The sequence below is a fragment of the Prunus mume genome, linkage group LG4 (genome assembly GCF_029339155.1).
Source record: "Prunus mume cultivar Tortuosa linkage group LG4, ASM2933915v1, whole genome shotgun sequence".
Classification (NCBI taxonomy): Eukaryota; Viridiplantae; Streptophyta; class Magnoliopsida; order Rosales; family Rosaceae; genus Prunus; species Prunus mume.
This window is the reverse complement of record NC_142701.1, coordinates 15479130-15504813: the sequence shown is the minus strand read 5'-3', so window position 1 is coordinate 15504813 and position 25684 is coordinate 15479130. Positions and strand designations below refer to the sequence as shown.

Here is a 25684-nt window from a genome sequence, read left to right as displayed (position 1 = left end):
GTTTTTTTATAATTTCAGCTCTTATTTTGGGTGTTTTAGTGAAACTCCCTATTATTAAATAATGTATTGTGTGAGACTTTTGAGTGTGTGATACAAATACCAAATCACATAACAAATCTCATTTTCCTATGCATGATTCTCATATATGCTCTCATACTTTTTTTTTCCCCACTATTCGACTATACATAAAAAAAAAAAACTTTTCATAAGAGATACGATAAAGAAACATTAACAAGAAAGACGATATTGCCCTTCCTGGAGCTAATGGGCATTTTCCAATAGCTCTTCTTTCCTTGTAGACAAGCTTATTTGGAGCAAAATTATATTTTCAATACTCTTTTTTTTTTAATCTCCTACTCATTGTAGACATTTCCTTGTAAGGAGTTGCAACTCTGTCAGTGTGCCCACAAGTTGCTTGATCTAATGCCTCAAAGAGGCTTTTTTTTTTTTTTTTTTTTTATGCGTAGCTGCTACGCATACATCACACATGGCTAAATATTTTTTCTAATTCCCTATCCCAAAATGTTTGGGACCAGGACAAAACAAAAAAAGGAAGAAGCTTTACCCACAATCTAGAAGAAACGTTGATAAGGTACAAGGTGTTTTTTGCTCCATAGTTTTGGTCCAAGCTTTGACAAAAATTAGGAGTAGTCATTGGGTTGGGCTAAGAGTTTTCACTATGTTTCTTTATTTTGTATTTCTGGTGCTATATGTTTTGCATTAGGTGTTGGTAGTTTTGGATGTAGCTTCTAGCCTCTACTTATGCTTTTGTATTTCTATTGTTGGTTTCTCAATTGTGTTGTGTTCTTTTAACGTATTCATTCTGGCCATATATGGCTATATTGGGAGTTACATTGTTGATGCCGGTGTATTCTCTCTGGATTAACCATTGATGGTTACTATGCCTCCATCTTTGCATTAACCCTAAAAATTGGGTATATGTATCCTAAAAATTGGGTACATTCCTTCAGGTTATGCATTTAGGTGAATGATGATGGGTGATAAGAGTTCAAGCTTGTATAGAAATATAACATCGTTTTAACATGTTAATTTTGGGGCCTCTGTTAGAAAGCCCGTCTGTGTTTTCCAATTTGGGAAGAAATTTTAGACAGAATTAGACCAACAATGGTAAAGCTTTATTAATATATTTTTTCTTTTATGCATAAATAAAATGGTTCACATCCTTGAGATTTGCAGGGGAACTGTTGCTTCGAGGACTTCATCCGTAATGTAAGCATGCTGAAGCTTTTCCAGTCTACCAAATTTATTTAGGAGATGTCTCTGACAGTCCTCAGCAGCTATAACTCCAGCTGAGTAAGCTCCATGCACAGATCCTTGGTGGTCCATGCTAACAGCTTCCCCTCCAAAGAAAAGACTGCCCAAAGGTGCTCGAAGCCTATCATATATATCTCCAGGCTTTCCAACCAAATCCAATGAGTAGCATCCAAGAGAATTCAGGTCTGTTCCCCAACGTGATACAAGATATTGAACCTGTTACAGACAAACCAATCAAAGGTAAGTCGACAATATTCGTATCAATATCGACTACAGAACACCTCATTGAGAAGAGATTTTGTCCCATTTCTGATAGATATATATGACAAAATTTCCAAGAACAACTAATACATAGATTGACCAAAACTGGCTGAAACTAATGAACTTACTGGATCAGTTGCATCAGGTAACATCTTCTTAAGCTGCAACATAACAAAACTAACTGCACCATCATCAGTTAATTTTTCAAGGTCGTATGCAAACCTTCCAGCAGCCATATAGACAAGGACCGGATGGCCTGTGGTCTTGTGAAGATTGAGAAAATAACCACATGCATAAGAGGTTGGTGCAACCACGCCTAAGAGCTCTACATTAGGCCAGAAAACCTTTTCAAATCGCAAGGCAATTTTGTTTTCATTGCCCACCCCAAGATCCGAAATTGCATCAACCTTCCACTCAGGCAACTTTGGTTCAAACTCAATCATCTTGGCTTTAAGAATACCATGGGGTACTGTTATTATAGCTGCATCAGCAACGAAGTTTCTTCCGTCTTCAATTGTGACCATCATTTTGTTATGCCCATTTAATATCTTTGTAACCCTGCTTATAATAACAAAAATTAAAGCTTGTCAAAGACTGAAGAAACTAATTCTAAAATTTAACAAAAGGTGGCAGGAAGGGCATTAAGAAACATAACTAAGAAATCCGATTTAGTATGTCTTTCACCTTATCAAAAGGTATATATGTCGCTACCCCAATGGCATTATGTCAATTTTTTTGTTTGTATAACTCACAATGCACCCACACCAACTGAAGTAAACACATTTTTCTGGTATGGTACAAGCACGCATACCTGTGATTCAAGCGTACATCAATATCTTCTGCAAGAGCCTTTATTATTGGGTCATAGCCTTGCACCATAAGTCCATGGCCACCAGAAAGAACATGCTCCTGTATAACAAGGACCCTCAACAGTGTAAGCCTTCATCCAAATATAACTCAAAATGACCTAGACGAAAAATGCATCCAACCAGTAATTACCTGCCTAACACAACAATTTCCACTGACATATGGCTATATATCAAGATAAAATCAAAAAGATTCGCTCTCTTAATGAGCCACAGACATACAGCTACTGATCCATGCATCACACTAGTAGATAATGTTGGCAGTTAAAGACTGAATGAGCCACAAAGGCCACGAAAGAATTTGCTGCAAACTGGAATAAGTGGTTTTAGCATTTTGACTTGCTCCTTGGTTCAAAATATTCAAGCCATTGAAACCAGAACATGACATGATTTATAAATTTAAATAATAGACATGTTTCCCAATGTGCAGTGCAATACCATTGGGGATCAGAGTTCAACATCAAATCTAGAAGCACGATCTGGGAGAACAAAACAGACACTCAATTCCCAAAATAAAGTCTTAAAGAAGCTAACAATTTTGCATTATAGTTTAATGACTTTTGTGTTTTTAAAGGGTCGATATTTCTGAAGTAAGATCAACTCACTAGTCTTCCTGTATCTCGGGCACTTTGCTTGCTCTAAAACTAGTTCAGCTTCCTGGGTAGAAACTGTTTATTATTTAAATAAAGCAATCATTCCCTCCTCACCCTGGTCATGTAAAGCTTTAAACAAAGAAAAGAAAATAAAAGATGAGTTAAAGTGAGTTTTCATTTTAGTTGGATTCATTTAAACTTGAAGGATAAAGCCACTCTATGCCAAGTAGGTCGTTAGCAAATTGTTATGGAGATTCAAGTACCAGTGAAATCAATCCTATGGAGATCAACAAGGAGAGGGTTTAGAAAATCCACGTTCTTTGCATGAATGGTGGGGAACTCAAGAGCTGACAATGACATAAAAATATAAACTATCAAATTTTCAAAAGACGAACAGCTAGTTGAGGGGTAATCATACTGTTCCAAATACATGCACTGTAACTCGGATTATTCATCAAGTACAATTCATTCACCATTAGAGAACACTTTCCCAAGGTATTTACTAAACTGCACTCTTTCCCATGGAATGAATTGTAAGGAGGCCAGCCCACCAAGAGTAATTAGAAAAGTTTAGATATTGAACCTGATCCCAGTTTTTTAGCGATATCACATCTGCATCTGCAGCGAACCACGCTTCCATTCGACATATGTACCATTGTAACACTTCGTGAGCAAGTCCGTTTTGTCTACAGAAGACAGAAGTAAAATCATTACAAATGAAACATACTGCAATAAAATGTGTCCTAACTTAATTTATTTCCAATACCTTAATTCTGGATGCCTATCCATCACAATAGAAATTGCTTGAGAGACAGACATGTCATCAGTATTCTCATTCCGTACTTTCTCGGTCTAGAGAAATTAAACAAGAGTATTTTGCAGATTTCAGCAGTGTTGGATTCATAATTACAACAACAACAAAACAGAACCAAAAAAAAAAAAAAAAACACTCAGAATTCAGTTTAAAGATTCTACCTCTTTGAGAATTTGCTTGAAAGTATTACCAACTTCAATGACCATCTCTTGAGGAACTTGGCTTCCATCCATATCAAAAAGTGCATAGCTGAAAGGGAATCCAGATATTCAGGACAATACTTCAGACTGAATATGCAAGCTATGTTGAATGCACAAGTAACTGCATTATGAATCAAAATATCATTGCTGCATGTGCTGGAAGACAAAATTTTGAAGTATGAAAAAGGTAAGCCACGAATTCAATTTTTTCTACTGTCTTATAGTATAGATGAAAATTTCAACCAAAAAAAAAATTGAAGAATAAAAAATAAAATAAAACTTCATGGTCTTCTGTGAATGTACCAATCTCACTTCTAATTCCATAAACTAATTCATTTAGATCAATTAGATACTTCTAATTCCATAAATTAATTCATTTAGATCAATTAGATAATTAATTCGTTAACACAGCAAGGATGTAATTACCTTTCCAAATCATGGTCATACAACACAGAGTCGTCACCACTCGTACGGTATAAAGTAAGTCCTAGACGGCGTATCAGTGGAGCCAAGGGATTCTCATTGCAAACACCGTGTAGCCTGAAATAAAATTGAAGAGAGTATTAGACTGTTAGTTAATAAAGCCATCAATTCTTCTTTGGTTCTTCAAATGCAATGCACGGCTACGAGAGAGAGAGAGAGAGAGAGAGAGAGAGAGAGAGAGAGAGACAAAAATAAAACATTATTGCATTGCATTTGGCTATGGAAATACAAGCATCCCTCATCTCAACTCAGCTAGCATGAAGGTACAAAATATGACGAAGATGCAGGCTAATGAGTGTCTTGCTGCGTGGATTTATTTTCCTTATGATATCTTCAATAAAGAACATCTAGTCAGGATCAGAGTAGAAATATTTCACATGCTAAGGCCATACAACATCCCAGTCACATGATCAATGTCATTTCATTTTCTGTGACATCTAGAAATTTATTGCTTTATTGCCCTTGCGATTACTTGTGTGCACACATGCAGATTAGCGCACGCATTTACACGGCAAACACTAAAGATTATGCACAAAACAGATTCATACTTGTGAATGCACAGAATCCTATCTTATGGGTGGCCCAGCAAGCAAATATGCATTTTTTCTACATACTTTAATATATAAGTGGCTAGAGAAAGAAAGGCTTCTGTGTCTGTTTTGTCCGCATAAGACAAAATAACTATGGGAAGCACAGGGCAGACAGGGAAGAGGGAATGCCAATAGTAACAAGACTCCCATTGTTGAAAACAGTAAACTCGGCAGGGGTGACCAACATCGACGGAGAATACACAAAACTCTTTTTGACTAAAATTTTCATGTTTGTAAGATTCTCTGTAATGCAACAGTGGATAATTTTAATCAGGCAGCAGAGAGAATTGGAAATAAAACAGATAGAGCGAGCAAATTAAACAACAAAACACATTAAATAGTGCCACATGAACCAAAGCACGGCCTATGGGCAATTTTTTCATTGACATGTACAGCTATATACCCAACCAATTTGGTAAAAGCAGAGGAAAATTGTAAAGAGGGGTCCTGCATTCCCAAAATTTACGAGCAATGAAGTTACCATGATGCTCCCATATCTACTGGACAACCAAATGAGTAGTCAGTATGAATCCGGCCACCAAGTCTGTCTCGTGATTCTAGCAAGATAACCTGACAAAACAATGACAGTAAAGCTAAGCCATTGTTGAAATCAAGCAAGATGCAATTTTTTCCAAGACCCATCATGAGTTTAAACACCCTCAGATATATCTAACACTAATAATTGCAAATCACTGACCTTAAAAGATGCATCATGGAGAACACGTGCAGCTGCAATTCCTGATATACCACCACCAATGACAATAACAGAAGGGCATGCATTGTGCTGCCTCTCAATGTGAGACGAAATAGAGCCTGGTCAACACAACATAGAGTTTTCAGACCAAAAAGAACAAGCTTGCCAAAAAAGAACAAGAACCCAAAATGTCGAAAGCAACTTCAAATTAAGAGAGACAAAGATTGGTGGAGAATATAAGAAAATATACCTTCCAGAAAATCAGTAGAGAAAAAATCTTTTGGGTCCATTGGGATTGGCATGAAATGGGAAAATTGAATGGAATGATTAAATGAAATCCAATAGCAAAGGAATTTGATTTTGGTTATTATTTTTCAAGGGAATGGTGTATAGGAATCTTGGAAACTAACTGGAAAGAATGATAAAGAATGAAGATGAGAAGGAAGGCAATGATGCGGCTGAGATTGGGAGAAGAACAAGAACAACGCAGCTTCTCAAACCAGCTCATGACATTTATCATGTCACATATGCTCACACCAATCCCCACTCCAATTTAAAGCACTTGAATTTCACCAACAAAGAAGAAGAAGAATCGTCTGTCTAATATGGTAAGTTGATTGCGCAGATGGGTCTCTCTCTATCTCTCTATCTCTCTCTCCCTCTCTCCCTCTCTCCCTTGTATTATAAGCATATGGCATAAAATTATACAAAGAAGGATCGATGCCACCAGGACCAGCTAATATAGCATATCCTGCGTTTTCCCTTTTCTGTCGAGAGACGATGAACACGACAGAAGAAGACCACCCAAATTGCCAATTGCCATGGCCAATGGGCAATTGGGATATATGGGGTGTCTCAAGCTCAGATCCAGCAGTGTCCCAAGTTGGACCAAATTGTTCAAAGCTATCCAATGGCTGGCGATTGTTACTTGTTAATAATTCTTTTATTTATATTGTAATTACTTTTTTTGGCGGTTTTTGAATTATAATTTAACGGCCCACTCAACGTATATCCCTCCACGTGAACCTCATTAATCATGGATCAATATTCGCCAAGCCGCCATTATCTTTTTTCCGAACCGCCATTGTCTTTTTTCCATTTTTATTATTTTTGGTAAGCAAAGGCAAGCCGCCTTTAATTTTCATCATTAATCAACTATTGAATTCCGTAGACTTGCATTAGACTAGTTTTAGACTACTTTATCAAGGTTGTGTTTCCATTTCCTTGCATTCAAAGTTTAAACATCGCTTATAAAAGACTCATTAGTGTAGTGATGTGCAGTAACTGTTCATTCATGTAAGGTTCGATTTGAATCCTAGCATTCGTGTTATAAGTGTAAATTTAGTATATTAGTGCCTCTCTTAATAGAAAAGGTCCTTCAAAAAAGAACAATTTAAACATCATCGTGTATGTATCAATCATAAAACAATTTCTATTTTTTTTTCCTAGTTAATGGTAACCGTATTTTATGCCAATTCCAAAATAATTTCTAATTTCGCTAGGAAATGCTAATCACAAAATACTTTATAATGGAAGTTATATTGTAATAAAAGAAATGGAATAAATACATTTCCAAACCTTGAGAAAACTATACCAAACAAGCAAAGATTTTATTTTTCCTCCATTCATGAGAGGGTGCAATTTTATACATATTTCCAAGGTTGTGCTTCCCAAACATAATACATGGTAGTATTTAGCAAACGTGGCATATTCTGAGTCGTTGATGGTTGACCATTCAAGGTCTAGTACTTGGATGTATGCTGACCCCTTTTGGGAATACTAACGTCAACTAGGCCTTTGGGTGGGCTCATGACAATGCGCATGTTGCATTTGTGACTCAAGGGGTGTGAAGGACGAAAAAAACTTAATTGTAACGATGATAACATTATTTTGTTATTCCCGACCAATAATGTTATGCCACATGAAAGTGCAATCATATCCAATTCTTATGGCACCTCACATATTTTGATCTCAGGTAAGATGATTCACAATATGACTCATCTTGACCTTTGTTCCTCATTGGGCTCAACTAATGGGTCGTCTAGTGATTTTGGTCCTTAAAAGTGGGCTTTTTCTCTTGAGGAATTGTTTTGTACTTATGTAGTCCTCCCTAGTAGGATTGGGTATCAACAAAACACCAAAAATCTTTAGGTCCATTATGAGTGTGGGAATGTCCTAAGTTAATAGTGTTAATTTATTAATATATAAACTAATTTTAGCAATTGTTGTTTATCCCCAAATCTGCTAGCCCTTGGAAATAAAGATATTTAATTATATACCTATTTTTAGCACTAGTGATAAAGATAAATTCTACACTATTTAATTTCTATAAACAAACCCAAAAAATGACAGTTGACCTTATTTAATTTAATTTTTATTATTAAATTTATTTGATGCCCTATTAAAAGGTTTTTAAGTCTAATGGTCCATGAACTTTAACACGATTCGCATTTTAGTCCCTCAGTTTCCAAAATTATTCTCGTGGTCCTTTAACTTCACTTTCATTATAACAAATGGTTCCACCTTCCATTTTGTTATATTTTCTGTTAAATGCAGGGACAAAATGTTATTTTTGAATTATTTTTAATTTATGCACCCTTTTTTTTTTCATCTTCTTCCCTAAACTGTACATTGTTCCTCAATAGAACCCAAGCCAACCCAAATCTTTCTCAAACTCCACCATGTCCAAAATTTCTAGAATTCGCAAATAAATAACTCAATAAAATAAAAATGATAAAAAGCATAGAGATAGTGTGTGGGTGATGAAGGATGAGTGATTTAAGAGGAAAAGAGGAATCTAGGGTGTGTGGGTGACGATGGAGGAGGATTGAGTGAAGGGAGAAACGAGACAGAGGAGAGAGAGGGTGTCGAAGAGAAAGGAGACAATGGGTGCAAAAAATATTTGTAAAATTTTAAATTGAAACTTAAATTGGTTTCCAAATGTCAGTATTTTATTAGATGGGGATACTGATGTGGGATGCTGATTGTGGAATCCCTGTAACATGGAAGTAGAGTGAAGAAATTTCTGATTTTGACCCTTAACAATACACCATGTGCCATGTACATGCTCAAATTAAACAGAAAAAGTTAACAAAATTGACGACATGACCATTTGTCATAACGAAACTAGAGTTAAAGGACTAAGGGAACAATTTTGGAAATTGAGGGATCAAAATACCAATCGGGTCAAAGTTTAGGGACCATTGAACCTAAAAACCCCATATTGAATGTTTTGGGTTTTTTATTTATGAGGTCTTGGGGTTGGGCTTGTTTTAAGAAATCGATGACAGATTTATAGGAAGTTCGAAGCCTCTTTGTTATGTTGTAAATAAGCTTTGAGTATGTTTCAAAAGTTCATTTCATGTTTTTTTTTTTTTTTGTTAATGAATAATTTGGGCCCCTATATTGGGTATAATAGTGAATTTTCCTTGGAAATAAGTCAAGAGATTATATTAAGGGAACTTTACTAATATACCCAAAATAGGAGTTGAAATTATTAATAAAGAAATGCATTTTAAAAACACACCCAAAATCCATTTACTACATAAAAAATGAGAGTTGAAGTTCCTATAAATTATATGACTTCCATTGATAAACTTAAAACAAGCCCAACACCAAAAAAAAAAAAAAAAAACTCAAAAAAAAAAAACCAAAATAAGCTCAGCAAGCTGGAAGTACATTGTTAATACCATTTCATACAAAAAATTCAAAACAAAAAAAATCCAAAAAAGTCGAGCAAGACTTCTGATATCCTTTACAGAAACCACCTCCAATTGTCCATAATTTCACCAAAAACAATCACAAAGGCAAAAGGAAATATCTCTATAAGAAAAAAAAAGTACATTGTTAATACTCTGTTATAGAACTATCTTCCTAGTAAAAATCACATTATGCATATCATAAACTTCAAGTGCACAACTATATATAGAGCATGCTTTGTTACTGAAATCTGTTAATACTATGTCATAAAAATACACTGTTAATACTATGTTATAGAAATCAACTCAATTGCAGGGTATGAACAGTATAACAACTATTCATACCACTTACTGGAAGTTAACAACTACATCATTTCATTTACATAATAGGGGATAAAAGTGTACAACTTCATACCACTCAAAATCAATACTCAACAATGATAAAAATACAGAATGACTCCATCTCAACAATAGTTGCAGGTCCTAACATTAAGAATGATGAAGCAACCTTGGAAGCTAAAGAGTGTGTTGAGGACAAGCTACAAAAGACATCTGTAACAGATGATCATGAAGAAAAAGCTGGACTTGAAGTAGGGAAGAAGGCAAATGAGGCCCCTGGTAAACCAGACACTCCACTTATCACATAAATAAATGAGACACACTTGTCGGAAGTAGGAAATCTTGATATATTCAAAGTATATCCTGAAATTGGGTCAGAAGACATCATCAAGGAGAGTCCAAAAGAACATGAGTACCAAAACAAATTCCTTGAGGAAACTCCTGAAGCTAGTGACATTGCAAGTGAAACAGTTAACCATGATGAAAATTCATAACGACCTTTTCGCAGTCCATGCATGAAGATAGTAACAAGGGAATCACAACAGTGTGGTTTGTTTGACATACTTTCCCTGCCAATATCAAAGAGTTACAGATAGTAACAAGGGAATTGCCTCATAAGCATCAAAATGAAGATAATAAGTTATAATGATCAGCATTTCCAAATTGTCAATCCCTCCATCTATTTCCAATTCGACATATAAATTGTCTAAATTTCTTCGGCTAAATTAAGCAAGTCCTTAATCAACTCAGAGAGATAAAAGCATTCCCAAAATTGTTCAGTTAATGTATTCATACATACATGAATATATATGGATTAAAAGTAGACTTGGTCACGCTCAACCCAAAATTGCTCAGTATATATATTTATACATACATACTAATTGGTGAATTGGTGAATTGTTGAATTAAAGGTAGACTTGGCTTAAATTACTACATTGCTGGAAAAATTCAGCAACAAAATCAACAATTTGCAACCGAAAATTTACCAGCAAAACCAGATGATAATGCAAAGCAGGAGAAGCAACATGCAACCAAATAAACAAATTTGTTCAGCTCACAAAAATGGAAATCCGAAAATAAAATTATAAAATTCAAACAACATGCATGCATTAATTCCACTGAGAAGCTACAATTCACAAAACGTAACCAAAATCAAAATACCAAAAACTAATAAGAACAAAAACATTAGGATAAGGTAGTAACACAACAGTACCTGAGCTGATAAAAGAATCGAAATTTCGGTTCGAGATCGAACTACCGATAGCCATTTTGCTCTGTATCTTTTGATTGAAGCTAAAGCTCAAATAATCAACTGTTTCAGCTCAACAAGCTCTCACACCATTTTAGAATTCATAGTCCAGCAACCAAAGAGCTAAATGCAAGGCAGGGAGTGAAATGACAGCGGTTTCAGACTCTTAAAAGCTAATATTGATCCTAAATAACTATACTATCAGCAAGAGCATGAGGAGAGGATCGAAATCCATATATGGATCGGCGATAACGGTCGCCAGAAGCGCCGAAAAAGGTGTCGGAAAACTCGAAACCCTCGAAGGTTCCTGGAACTCGCGACGGCGAAGGGAGGTTGGGCTCGCCGAGGCTGGGCTTAAGCGTGGTTCGCCGACCTCCTCTAATCATTTTCCGACCAGTCACGCATCTAGACGTGGCCAGAGCACCAAGATCGCAATCAAAACTGGCCGACCTGGATTTTGCGGAGGGAGAGGGCCGAGAGAGAGAGACTAGAATTTTTCAAATAAACTAATTTAATACTAAAAGGGTAATAATGGTATTTCATTTAACTAATTAAACTAAAAAAATGTAACAGCTGTAATTTGGGTTTTTATATACATTGAATAGTATAAGGTTTCTTTATAGAACTATGTCTAGGAACGAGTATTTAACTAATTTTCTATTATATTAATTATGAGTATGGCACTATTAGCATTAAAAACTCTAATATAGTAAAATAGAGAAGAAGAAAAAAACTTGCACAACAAGCAAGCAAGGGCGGATACACAGAGGGACAAAATGAAATGGCTTGACCTTGTGACCATATGAAGTCCTCCATGTAAGTTTCGATCTTTGACCCCTTGGTAGGTGTTGCTTGCCAACTGTTTGTTGAAATAATCCAAAGAGGAGACGTTGAATTTGAGACTGAGTTATAATTATTTTTTCATCATAGCGGCACATGAACATGAAAATTTACTAAAGAGCGAGAAAGTTCCACTGTTATAACTTATACGGAATTTGGGGTAATGAATCACTGAAATTTTTTCCCAAAGTTTGGGAAGGAAAAGCTCAACATTTGTTGTTGGTTAGCTTAGCTTCCAAGATTTTAATATTGTCTAACTGTTTTTTGTCAGGCCTCTACACTGTCATATCCAAAGAACAGATTATTCTATCAGTCTCTTCATTGTAGCTTCATTGATCTGTGGTGCATTCGTTATAAAGAAGTATCATTTAAAAGAATTTGAGAACTTTTATATGTTGACATGTTAGAGTAAAAATCATGGATCCGTCACTTAAGCCAAAAAACTGACTAATAATAAAATAATTATGAATTGAGTGGGGAATTGCCCATCAGAGCACTTCCAGCAAGGGGCCTTGGGGAGCGCTAGGGGCTGGGGAAAATGGTGTTTCCAGAACACAAATCTGCCAGGGCAAGGTGTGGGCCCCAGACAAAAAAATTTGCTGGCTAGCCCTTGGGAGGTCGGCCAGAGTTACAAAACTCGTTTTGGGTTGGCGTCAACGCTTTGTTTAAAATTTTTAACGTTGGCGCGTGCAATGCACACGCCAACCTTAAAAAATTTGACGCGCCCTACAATGACCCTCATTGGTCTATTCCACGTGGCGCCCACACGTCCGATCAACTTTATTCCAAATCAACGGCAGGCATTTTTTGCAAATAAAAAATGAAAAAAATCAAAACTCGCACCCAACGGCTTTCTTCCACGTGGCGATGCTCTGGGCGCTCCGATTCAGTTCTTCCAGCAATCCAACGGCAATTGTTAATTCTGCCCAAAAAAAAAAGAAAAAAATCGAAAAAAATTTGAAAAAATACCCAAAAAATACTGTTTTTTTTTTCCCTATAAATACCAACAAATACTCTTCACTTTTAACACCAACTCTTCATACATTTTCTTCTCATTCTATCATTATTCACTTTGTAGTCAATATTTTTTTCACTTTGAAGTTGAATTTTTCTAAAAAAATTTATGGGTTCTTCTAGTGAAACCGGAGGGGCATGGAGTGTCATGGAAGATGTTAGCTTGTGTGATTCTTGGCTCCACATTAGTCATTGTCCCGTAACGGGCAATGAGATGAAATTCTGTCATATGTGGAAAAAAATTCATCAGGATTTTTGTGAAAGGGTAATTGGTTCGACCCGTACAGATCAGGCACTATCTAGTAGGTGGAAAATTTTTAACAAAGAGTTGGCGAAATGGAGGGATGCCTTGGCAAAGGCGATGGACAACCATAGAAACAGGGAAAACCTTACCAGTGAGGTAAATTATTTGTAATTTTTGTTTTATTAATTTCTATGTCATATTAAAATTTATTTAAATATTTCTTGCAATTTATATATTTTGTTAATATTTCTTGTATTTCCAATATTAATATGAATGTTTGTTGTAATATTTAAATTTTGTTTTGCATTTCTAATAAATTGTTAAAGTTTCTTGTATTTCCATGATTTTTGTTTTTTATACTTGTTGCATTGCCAATAATTTTTAAAGTTTCTTGCATTTTCATTTTTTTTAATAGACTATACAAGCACAAACGTTTTTTGGTGCTACTGGGCAAGGAAAAAAAAGTTTCAACCATACCCATTGTTGGGAGGTGGTGAAGAATTGTAAGAAATTCCAAATTATTCCAACGGGTCCGACGGTAGTCTCGAACTTGACACCACTCCATAAGACACCGGCATCGGATTCACTTATGGATTCCCCGATGAGTCAAGACTCACTTATCTTAAAGAAGCCGAGACCTATTGGGAGGAAGGCGGCGAAGGCGAAGGCGAAGAGAGGGAGTAATTCTACCAAGTCATCATCTAAATTTTTGGAGGAACTTTCAAAGATGCAAGCCATGAGAATTGAAATGGACATGAAACAACAAGAGCACGATAGGGCAATTGATGTAGAAAATGCAAAAGAAAGGGAGTATGTACGCCAAGAAAGGGAGTATGCACGCCAAGAAAGGGAGTATACACGCCAAGAAAAGATTGAAAATAAGGATCGGGAAACAATGGCCATGGATACAACCCATATGTCCCCTGAAACAAAACAATATTGGAAGCTAGAACAAAGGGATGTTATGAGACGAAGACTTTTTCGTGACGATGGACCGAGCAACACGGATTGGTTAAATGATCAAAACAATTAAGTTAGTTTGCTTGCCTTTCATTTCATTGTATTTTTTAAAAAAAAATAAAAAACTAGTGGTAATTCATGTATTTTATTTTATGAGTTGTATTGATTTTCTTGTAGTGAATGAAGAAAATATTCAACAAAATTCCTTTTTATTCAAAACATTCCATACATAAAAAGCAAACCACAACCAAAGCATAAAAAATAAACAAACCACAACAAAAGCATAAAAAAAAACAAAGCATAACTAAAAATACAACATAAACATAATGCACTACAAAAACATCTTCACTTGACTTCATCGACCTTCATTGCCTTTCACCGCCCACAAATGCTCCATCAAGTCAACTTGACGGTGTTCATGAATATACGACGATTGCATCTCCGTGTAGCGCTCAATCATACGATGCATGAGAGTACCGTCTCTAACCAACGGATCATGCTGCATTGGTTCTCCATTTGGCGTCATAGGTTTTTCATAAGTTCGTGTTAAGGTCGTGTTCATGGGATCTAGTTCATACACTTCCTCAACATCGTAATCATACTCATCTTCCACAATCATGTTGTGGAGGATGATACAAGTCATCATTATACTTCTGAGCACCTCCTCGTCAAATAGACGCGCCGCGCCCCTAATAATAGCCCACCGAGCTTGAAGGATACCAAAGCACCTCTCCACATCTTTTTTGTACCCTTCTTGATAGGCAGCAAAAAAAAATTTCTTCTGGGATAGGGGATGTGGAATTGATTTCACAAATGTTGTCCATCTCGGGTAGATACCATCAGCTAAATAATACCCATTTTGATAGACGGTATTATTGACTTGATATGTGATATTTGGGCATTCACCTCTCAAAATATCATTGAACACCGGGGATTGACCCAGGACGTTCAAATCATTTTGAGAGCCGGCAACTCCAAAGAAGGCGTGCCAAACCCGTATCAAAACCAGCAAGCGCCGAGGATGATGCTTTTACGCCCTTTCCGATTACCATAATCCCTTGCCAAGCGGATGGACAATTTTTCCATTGCGGTGCATGCGATCAATGCTACCAATCATTCCAGAAATCCACGAGACTCGGCTTTTGTAAAGCCGTTGCATGTCCTCGGCGTAGGTCTGCGCAGTAGTCCATGGTGTACTGATTTTCCACTGCATCACAAAATCGCACCAAGCTCTCTTCCCCATTCGGGCAATCTTATCAACCTGATCAGCAAATGACCCATACGCCAACATTCGTATCACAGCTGTGAAGTTTTGCTCAGGAAGCAACCCCAAATCTCCAGCACAATTTTTCTTTTGAACAAAGTAGTCATCGTAATTGCAAATATCATGCATGACTTTATTGAACAAGTGGGGTTGCATTCTATATCTTGCTCGAAAATGAACATCAGAGTACAGAGAGTGTGGAATAAAATAATCTTCCAGAAGATTCTTACCAGACAATGTCTATGTCTCCACATTCGATGCCCGACCTTCTCCTGAACCACGGCGGCTCTAGTTTTCTTCCTCTAGCATAGCAACGGCCACACCAAGTTGCTCATCTAGTTCTCTCTGCGTCCTTTTGCTTGCAGCTCTTCTGCGCATTCTTGCTCGCTTTTCTCGCTCTTGCCTATCCAAAACATCTTCCATGTCTGACATTGAGAATGGAGAATGAAATCTAAAATCTGAGAAATGAAATCTAAAATATGAGAAATGAATATGTAGAGAAGATATGGTGTGAGAGGTATGAGCTGAGCCTCTAGTTTTATAGAAAAATTTAGACAGATAGAGATGACACGTGGCGCAATTTTAGAGGATGAAAATCTTATCTGAAATTTGAAATTCAAATGAAATTTGGAATTGGAAATTTATCTGGAATTTGAATTTTGAAATGTATCTGAAATTTGAATTGTGAAATTTATCTGAAATTTGAAACCGAAAATCTTATCCGATATGAATAGTATTGACACGTAAGAACCCAAAAATCTTATTCGAAAATATTATCCAAATTAATTGTTTAAATAAACAAAGTTGTGAAAAAAAAAAAAATGAATAGTATTTGTGATGGGCTAATCTTTGAAACATTGCGTTCTTTGAGAAAGGCATTCTATTCACATAAATAAGAATCTTTGAGCTCACCTTCCCATGGCAAAGGACTAACTGATGGAAATGCTCTCATGAGTTCATTTCCGTGCCTAAAGTATAATAAGGACTTACATATTTCTCTAGTACAAACGCAAATAAATATAAAACAAATTGAAGTAGACAGACAAACGCAATAGTTACGAAGCCTGTGTACACAACTAGCTAGAACTAAAAAATTTGAAAATGTTATTATTATTATAATATTTTTTTGGACAAATATTAATAAGTAACAGAAGTCTGAAAGGGGAGAAAAAAAGGGGTAGGGTGGGAGATGGAGCAAGGACAAGGAGACCTCGAAAGGCTTTTGAAATGGGCAGCAGAGATTGGAATATCAGACTCAACTTGTTGCGGGGATTCGTGTTTGGGTCACTCTCTCGCCGTCTCCTACTTTCCTGGCGCTGGCGGGTATGCAATTACTAGATTAATATCCACAATCGCAAGCTCTCTGTAAATTAAGCAACTTCTGCTCACAACTCACTAAAATGCTGCAGGAGAGGTTTGGGGGCTGCCCGTGATCTTAGAGAAGGAGAGTTACTTCTCAAAGTTCCAAAATCAGTTTTGATGACAAAGGAAAGTCTGTTATTGAAAGATGAAAAACTCTCCCTTTCTGCCAATGATTATGCCCATCACTCTCTGTCCCCTACCCAGGTTTTCCTTACTCGTTCTTTTGCTGTATTGATAACCCAATTGTTTGTTTTTGATAAAATTAAATTCTTTTATCATTTCATGCTATGCAGATATTGGCTGTTTGTTTACTCTATGAAATGGGTAAAGGGAAGATTTCATGGTGGCACCCTTACCTTATGAATTTACCGCGCAGTTATGACATTTTAGCAACTTTTGGTGAATTTGAGAAGCAAGCTCTGCAAGTTCAGTTACATTCTGCTCACTTAAGTTTTTTTTTTCTTGATCAGGATTTAGAATATGTGTTGAAAATTTGCTTTTGCAATATCTGATATGGTTTCTAGGTGGATGATGCTATCTGGGCTGCTGAGAAGGCCACATTGAAGGCTGAATATGAGTGGAAAGAAGCTAATGCGCTCATGAAACAACTTAAGCTCAAGCCTCAACTTCTGACCTTTAAAGCATGGCTTTGGGCTTCTGCAACTGTGAGTATACTTTTTCCCGGGTTTGAGGACTATCGTGCTTGTTGGTTTGGTCCTGGAAGTTGAAATGGACATGATGATGATGGATGCAAAAAGAAAATTTGTGCGTGGGGTTTAAATAGGGTTTAATTTTTAAGTTTTTTTCACTTATTATTTGAATTAAATATTTTTGGGAGCTAATTTTGGGTTTAACCATTCTGTTATATCAGTAATTTTCTGTTTTAGGTATCTCATAGTTTTGGAATTGCCCGTATACCAAAGAGCAATTGTACTTGGGTTTTAGAGTTATTCTCTTTTTTTCTGGTTCTTTCTTCACTTTCTTCTTCTGCCTCTTTTTTGTTTTCTCTTCTGTATTCTCTCTCAGTTCCACATCAGGGAAAAGTATATCTTTTATGGCATTTACAATATTCAATGTTAAGATAGCCAGAAATTATTCATCAGATTGATTAGTTTCACTTATATTTCTCTGACTGTTTAATCCACATTGTTGATCACTTCTATTACTTGTTTTATGGAGTAAGGATTGGACCTGCTGTTCTTTTTAATTAATATTCCAATGCTTCAAATCGTTAAATTGTTTATCTCCTTTAAAGATATCCTCAAGGACATTGCATATACCATGGGATGCAGCTGGGTGCTTATGTCCTGTGGGAGACTTATTCAATTATTCTGCACCTGGAGAAGAGCCATCTCGTTGTGAAAGTATGGAGCATACAATGCATGACTTAGTGAATGAGGATACTTCGGGTATGGCAGATGTGGAGCAGCTTGTTTCTGATTCACGAAGATTAACTGATGGAGGGTTTGAGAAGGATGTTGATGCATATTGCTTCTTTGCTAAGAAAAGTTACAAAAAAGGAGAGCAGGTAATATGGGCTTCTTTGTCTCCTATTCAAGATACAGTTTATTGTACTCATTCTACCAAGTTCATTTTTCTACTTTCATGGGTGACATGTAACTACACTGAAATGATTTACATCTCTATTAACATTCACCAGTAGCTTAGAATGGTTAAGTGATTTACATCCCTTACGTTCTGGCCCTTCAATATGCAAATTTTCCTTTAGTTATGGGATGTAAGGTTGACATAGTTTCACAGTACGTGTATATTTTGTGGCCATTTATTAGGTTAATCCATCTTTGTTTCTTCAAGGTGCCCCAAAACATAGATTAGGTGTTTAGTCTATCTTTAAAAATTAACTTATTCTTGAATGAAATTTGAAAAAGACATCAATGAACTGACTCTTGATTACATAAAAATTTCTCTTTGGGTAAGAAAGCACAATGTTGTCAGAGTTAGGCCATCATGTTTGGTCTTTGGCTTCTGAAGAGGATGTTCCTTTTCTAACAAAGCTATTGCTGTTGCTTAGGATTTTGAGATTCTCAAAGGGTAAGAAAAGGGACTTTATTTTGGGGCTAAAAAGAGTCCAAGGAAATTCTAAAGTTGGTTTTTACCAGTGGCCCTACAAATAGTGATGTGAAACAAGTTATGTTATTTGTGATTTAGGTAGTCTAACATGTGGGTGGATGGACGAATTAGAGTTTAAGGAGTGTTAAGTGGTTAGAAAAGGGGGAAAAGGAAAACTTAAAGAAGAAGAGAATTCAAAAGCTTGAAGGATGTAATGGTGCTTTTGGCAAGTTGTTGAAAAGAGAATCAGTTGTGGATGCTTTGATTTTGAAGAAAGTTTTCAAGAATTTCCAAGCATATGTTGCAGTAGTAGTCTGGCTGCAGGTGCTATAGAATATCTCGGCTGATACAATTTGGGATAATAGTGCTCTCCGGCATTAGCTATGTATCTGAGCTGTATTTCTGATATCATGTAATGCCACTCAGTTCACTCTGTTGCTAGCAGTAGCTTATAGTTCTCTTATGTAACGTGTAAGGAATTACATGGACTCTGTAGGGCAAGGTTCATTCTCTTATGGTTTCGTAGATATCTGGTCTGTTTTGATTCCACAATCACTAGAAAGTAAATGGCTAAGATTGATGCATCATAATCTCATAGGTTCATGAATAATTCCATGATACTTTCAGAGTGCAGAAACTTTTTAGTTCGAGAAACTGAGCTTTAAATATTAGAATGCCAGAAGTTTGTTGAGAATAATATGATTATGCATTTAGCAAAAACAAAAACCATAAAGTGCTTATAAAGAAATTAATTGTATTATCATAACTACTGCGAAATGGCTTCAGTTAGCAGCCACTTACTGTGTTGCTTTGTCCATTGAAATCTTAAATTTCTTTGTTCTGCAAAAAGTGAGGAAAAGTTAGTTTAGATTTCGAGAACTAAATTAGATTTCAAACATGCAATGTATGGTTACCACTTTCTGAAACACTGTGCATAGTCTGAGATGCATTGCACTCTGCCCACGATATGAAACATGGTGTACTGTATAAATGTAATCCATGGATTATCACTGGTGGAACAAATATGAAATGTCACTTTTCTAAGAAAGGTAAAAATGTTTAAGGTTGTATCATTTCAGTTCTGTTTGATAATCTTACTACTAATTTCAATATATTGTTATCAACTGTTCACTTGAAAGTTGTTACCACTGTCTTGATATAGGACAACAGGTAGCCATTTGATTGCACTGGGTTATCTTAGGTCTAGAGTTGGATTTTTGAAATTGGGATGAGAGGTTTGGATTTAAATGATACTTTATTGCCTGCAGGTCCTTTTAAGCTATGGAACTTATACAAATCTGGAGCTTCTTGAGCACTATGGCTTTCTCTTAAATGAAAATCCAAATGACAAAGTTTTTATTCCCTTGGAACCTGAAATATATTCGTCCTGTTCGTGGCCAAAGGAGTCATTATTCATCCATCAGAATGGGAAGCCATCTTTTGCGCTATTGTCTACTTTGCGTTTATGGGCAACCCCACAGAACCAGCGGAGGTCTGTTGGACACCTTGTTTATTCAGGACTCCAGCTCTCAATTCAAAATGAGATGTTTATCTTGAGATGGATTTCAAAGAAGTGCACTACCATTTTGAAGAATCTGCCAACATCTTTTGAAGATGATAGCTTGTTATTAAGTGCAATTGACAAAATCCAAAATCTTGATGCCCCTTTGGAGCTCAACAATGTGTCATCCACTTGTAGAGATGAGATTTGTGCTTTTAAAGCTAATGTTCTGCAGAAGGGAGAAAGAAGTAGTATGGAGTCAAAGGAGAGGTGGAGATTAGCTGTGCAGTGGAGGCTTAGTTATAAGAAAATCCTGGTCGATTGCATTTCTTATTGTGATGAAATAGTAAGTTCTCTATTTCATCAAAATAACTCATCCCAGAAATGAAATACGTCCATTTTCTTTATATTGTTATTTTTGTTGTATGTGGCTGGTTAGGAGAAGATATTGACATGAGGGATATTGATATAATCTTGGGTGTTAGTTTGTTCCTATATATTGAGTCAAGGGGTAGAGGTTAGAGAGAAACTTAGGCAGTGATTGATCAATGTCCAAAGTCACCCCATAGTTGATCCGATTCTTGGTTTTGAGAGCATTCGATTATTTTGAACAGAAAAAAAAAAGAGAGTATTCGATTACAAATTTGATGTGGAGCATTAATTTCTCAACCTTCGTCTGCCTGTCTCTCTCTTCTTCTACCATTGGATTCTTGGTTTCTTTTATTCTTGAAAAACCTATATTGATTCCGTCTTGTAAACTTCATGGAGGTGTCTCTCTACATTTTATGCATTTCTGTATGCATTATTTTGCATTACAGTTTGAGAAACCCGCTGCAACCACGGGCGTTGGCAGTTCCATTTTTGTTTCGGTTTGGCCAACTTTTATGGTTTATGCATCGACTGATTCTCTTTAAAATTGAGTATGTCCATGATTCTCTTTAAAATTTTGATGGCTATCCATGATTCATCGATCATCTACTTTATTGTGATAGATGAAAGATTTTATTCTATTTTTATACAAGCAATAGTCTAAATTAATTTAATTTATTGGGAGGGAGACTCGAATTTGAGTGCTAATGGGTGGGCTATTTCCCTGGCCATACAGCTTGGGGTTGGCCAAATTATAGGCTACCCCAGTTTCTATCTCTAATTACTACTCATAGCTAAATTATAGGCTACCCCAGTTTCTATCTCTAATTACTACTCATAGTTTGTGGTTGGCCAAATTATAGGCCACCCCAGTTTCTATAACTCTAATTACTACTCATGTTGACAATTGGTTTCCCTTAATTCATTCGATATCCTCAATCGAGCTCAACAAAAAGTGTTCTCAATTAACAACCCATTCTCTCTCGAGCAACCAAAAATTTAGAAAATCAAGAACCCATTAAGTTCCATGAAAACCTACAAGAAAAATGCATGAATCATTTTAGCCCCTCTGAGACACGCATTCAAAACATGATATTTGTTATAAGATAGTTGCCAAACATCTCCCCTCGGTCTCTGTCTGGATCAACAAATCAATTAAATATTCAAAGCATTAAGAACAATAACAAATACTCAACATGGAATAGAAACTAGAAATTAATATAAACTATAAAAATTAAGTATTCATGGTTAGACTACATTGTAGCCCTAGTAAGAAAAATTAGTTCATGACGACAATAAAGATAAATAAAATATTCATTGTCATTAAACCAATTCAAACGATGTATTTGGTCTCAGGAATCTCCACAGCAATACCTTTGAAGGCTCCAATTACTCTTGAGAGTCAAAATCTGTATTGTGTATTAGAAGGTTACTTTTACACAATTGGCAAGTCCTGACAGATTATTTGTATTCATAGTCCAATTCGATATAGTATATGGGGGAGCTTCTACAATGAGGAGTTAAAGTGAGGAGGTTATTTGAGGAGACCGATCCGACCGTCAAAACATTTAAAATATTTAAGTCCCATGATTTCTTTACATTTGTTGATGGTGAGATTTGACCTCCTCAAATAACCTCCTCACTTTAAGCCCTCATTATAGCCTTTCCGTAGTATATGGTGTCCTATCCTGGGGAGAAACTTGTACTGTATACCCTTATCTTGCAAGCAAGTTTTTTCCCCTATCTTGTTGAAAATGCTAGTCATGTGTTCAATCCAACCTTCTAAATGAGGCCTAAAGGCGATGGTACCCAATCACTCAAAGAAAGGCTAGGGGAAAAACAGCCTCGACGTTTTTCAAGAATTTATAACAATTAGTCGTTAGTTTGGCGAGGGTTGAAGATTATATTATTACGCCTATTTGTGCCCACTAATATAATTGTGTTTCCACATGTCTATGCCTTGAGCTCTGCAGCCTATCAATATATTTTTATTATATATAGTGTATGAGACCCATGGGGCACTATAAACAGCAGATCCAAGAGACTTATTTGGAAGTTTGAGCAGACCCATAAAGAGGAAAAGAAACCTCACCAATGTCTAAGCCAAGGTAAGAAATTCAAAATCTTTCTTTTTGTATCTCAACCTTATTAGATCTTCCGGCTGAGTTCCAATGTTAATTTTCTTGTAACATCATTTCAAGTGCTTGATCAGTTAACTTGGATTTTGGACATCATATTCCTTTTCACTCTCACAATCACAAACACCTTCAAATTCCATGCCTTAATCAAAATGCATGCTCTTAATATAAACAAATATATACAATTATGATTTTATAGGTTGGAGGGCAAGGTGGTCCTTATCACAGGTGCAGCCGGTGGGATTGGTGAGGAGGCAGTGAGACTATTTGCAGAAAATGGAGCCTTTGTTGTTGCTGCTGACATTCAAGATGAATTGGGTCCTCACGTTGTCGCCTCAATAGGCTCCGAAAGAGTTAGCTATTGCCACTGTGATGTAAGAGATGAAAACCAAGTTGAGAAAACAGTGAACTACACGTTGGACAAATATGGCAGCCTAGACATTTTGTTCAGCAATGCAGGTGTCTTGGGTCCAATGACTGGCATATTAGACCTTGACTTTCAAGGCTTTGACAACACCATGGCCACGAACGTTCGCGGCGTTGCTGCAACAATCAAACACGCGGCACGTGCCATGGTGGCTCGAAAGGTACATGGTTCAATCATATGCACAACAAGTGTGGCAGCTTCTATTGGAGGTATATCTCCACATGCTTACACAACTTCAAAACATGCTCTGTTGGGTTTGGTGAGAGGAGCTTGCAGTGAGCTTGGGGCTTATGGGATCAGAGTGAATAGCATTTCCCCATTTGGAGTTGCAACCCCTCTTTCATGCAAAGCTTCCAATTTGCAGCCAAGTGAGGTGGAGGCTAATTGCTCTGCCATAGCCAACTTGAAGGGCATTGTGTTGAAGGCTAGGCATGTGGCGGAGGCTGCTCTGTTTCTTGCTGGTGATGAATCTGCTTATGTTAGTGGACACAACTTGGTTGTCGATGGAGGCTTCACGGTGGTTGGTCATACTTATTCGGCCAACTAGAATTGTGGTTTGTTGTCGCTCAAGGAGCAAACTTATTTAACGTATGGTTGGCATTTTGATTATTATTTTTTGTTGTCGCTTCTTTTCTACATTAAACAGAGTTTTCTGTTCTAAAGTCAAACTTTGTTAGCAGTAATTCCCATGTGCACTTTCCTTGTAATCTGCAATGTGATCTTTTTTTTTTGTAGCTTCCACTTCATAAATCCATCGATCATGTCTTTTGTCTCCCCCTTGTTCATACACTCTTAAGTTCTCTAATTAATTAAAGAAAGTGAAAACAGTACAGTTGAAAAGAAATGAAGCTATAGTTATAGTAAGGTACATTGAACAATTGAAAACCGATGTTTGTATTGTATATTTCTGACAAAAACCATTATAATTATTTGGACATCATTTTATGAACCCCATTTGACTTGAGGGGTCTATCTATTCTGTACACTACACAAGATTTAGCACTTTAAATGTATCAATAGATGCTAATGTGGGCAATTAGTGCTGAAACTAGCCATTCGTATGTGGCTGTTATTTTGGATATAGATGGTATAGGGAGAACCCGAACCTTAGCATTTAGAGTAGGGGATGTTTGGAACCAGCTGTGTAATGTACCAATTATTAGGTGTCTGTTTGCTTTATTCATCACCCAAAAAGGGAAATAGAAAATTAGGGAAAACTACATTTTGAGTATGTGATCCTTGCCAAAACCGCAGAGCAGCAGCACAGATGGAGCCGCTTGACAACTTGTGCATCCATCCATCCATCCACACACCCAGAGAGGAGACACAACAAACAAGTATAGTCTGGTCAAGTTAGATGCGGCATATGATACAATGCATAACATAATACAGCAAAATATAACACTTATCTGAGTCACTTTGACCAAATGCTTCATCATTCATCATTCATCATTCATGTCATGTGGTCCCAAGGAAATGTAGCTACTACTACTATAAACTACAATGCAAAAGGCAAGAAGAGTAGAGAAATTTAGCTCTCTGAGCAGCAACTGTACCATTTCTGCCAATCTCTCTGAGCAGTAACTCAACTCTAGGCCCTCTGAGGGGTTCTTCTTTGGGTCTCGTGTGGCTCCTAGTCCTTGCCTCTTCTCTTTGGTTTGGTTTGTTCTACTTTTTTTATTTGGTGGCTGGTTAGGCTCTTTGGGCCTTTTTTGGCTGTTGTCAAACGATGGTTATGCCCTCTGTTTCTATGCTATTTCTTAGGCCTTGTTAGTTTCTTAGGCATTCTTCTAACTTTATTTGATTTACTATTTAAGTGTCATGAGTCATGACAACAAAATGCATACACAAGCACAAGTTTTAAATTACACACCGGGTAGAATGTTAAATGATGTTAATCATTTGAGCTACAAGACCATTGCAGTGTTAATACTGTTATAATAGGATTAAATGAATCGAGAAATTTTTTGATAAGGGATAAGATGGGCACAAAAGAATTAAACTTGATTTAGTTTTCAAACATCACTGTCAAAATGGAAAGTGTTACATGTACATTCATTCACCCAGTCGCGCCTTGCCCCCAGTAAAATGATGAGAATGACCAACTATCGCTCAATTATCATTTTGGCCCACTAACTAAAATTTTTAATTCAAACGTCCTTAAACTTTTTGTATTGTATCAAAATCGTCCTTCCGTGACAGATTCCGTCACTAAGATAATGTCACTTCTCACAAGCCTCGTAGTTCATTTTTTCAATGGTCATTCAGATTTAACTCTTGATTTTCTTTCAATATAGGTACAGATTTATACTTCATTTTTTTCGTTGTGTACCTTACTTGGGCTCTTTTTTGTATTTTGTATTTTTTTCTGTTCAAAGCTCCTACGCGAGCAAAAGCACTTGGAACTGCTGTCGCGGGTGGAGGACTGCTGGT

General features: G+C 36.5%; 4 protein-coding genes and 1 long non-coding RNA gene across 5 annotated transcripts; 3 read left to right on the top strand and 2 right to left on the bottom strand.

Moving 5' to 3' along the window:
- Window positions 1–995: 995 nt before the first annotated feature.
- PAO4 (polyamine oxidase 4) lies at window positions 996–6695 on the bottom strand. The gene is made up of 10 exons (XM_008229669.3): window positions 6027–6695; window positions 5780–5895; window positions 5564–5652; window positions 4436–4549; window positions 3971–4058; window positions 3762–3847; window positions 3579–3681; window positions 2348–2445; window positions 1665–2094; window positions 996–1491 (listed from the first exon to the last, which is right to left on the bottom strand). The coding sequence occupies exons 1-10, from the start codon at window positions 6076–6078 to the stop codon at window positions 1177–1179; spliced, it is 1491 nt and encodes a 496-aa protein (XP_008227891.1). The 5' UTR covers window positions 6079–6695; the 3' UTR covers window positions 996–1176.
- Window positions 6696–9762: 3067 nt separating this feature from the next.
- Window positions 9763–11396, bottom strand: LOC148918000 (uncharacterized). Its single transcript, XR_016126204.1, has 2 exons — window positions 11027–11396; window positions 9763–10382 (listed from the first exon to the last, which is right to left on the bottom strand). It is a non-coding gene; the product is annotated as an uncharacterized LOC148918000 (long non-coding RNA).
- A 1881-nt stretch (window positions 11397–13277) lies between these two features.
- Window positions 13278–14716, top strand: LOC148917999 (uncharacterized). The gene is made up of 4 exons (XM_089050469.1): window positions 13278–13316; window positions 13576–13827; window positions 13987–14078; window positions 14692–14716. Exons 1-4 carry the CDS (start codon window positions 13278–13280, stop codon window positions 14714–14716), a joined length of 408 nt encoding a protein of 135 aa, XP_088906595.1.
- Window positions 14717–16545: 1829 nt separating this feature from the next.
- On the top strand, window positions 16546–23056 carry SDG40 (SET domain group 40). The gene is made up of 8 exons (XM_008229671.3): window positions 16546–16707; window positions 16794–16950; window positions 17040–17171; window positions 17271–17411; window positions 18002–18274; window positions 20085–20663; window positions 22688–22794; window positions 23024–23056. The coding sequence occupies exons 1-7, from the start codon at window positions 16574–16576 to the stop codon at window positions 22745–22747; spliced, it is 1476 nt and encodes a 491-aa protein (XP_008227893.2). The 5' UTR covers window positions 16546–16573; the 3' UTR covers window positions 22748–22794; window positions 23024–23056.
- LOC103327361 (short-chain dehydrogenase reductase 3b-like) lies at window positions 22654–23985 on the top strand. The gene is made up of 2 exons (XM_008229670.3): window positions 22654–22794; window positions 23024–23985. The coding sequence occupies exons 1-2, from the start codon at window positions 22781–22783 to the stop codon at window positions 23796–23798; spliced, it is 789 nt and encodes a 262-aa protein (XP_008227892.2). The 5' UTR covers window positions 22654–22780; the 3' UTR covers window positions 23799–23985.
- The last annotated feature ends 1699 nt before the right edge of the window (window positions 23986–25684 follow it).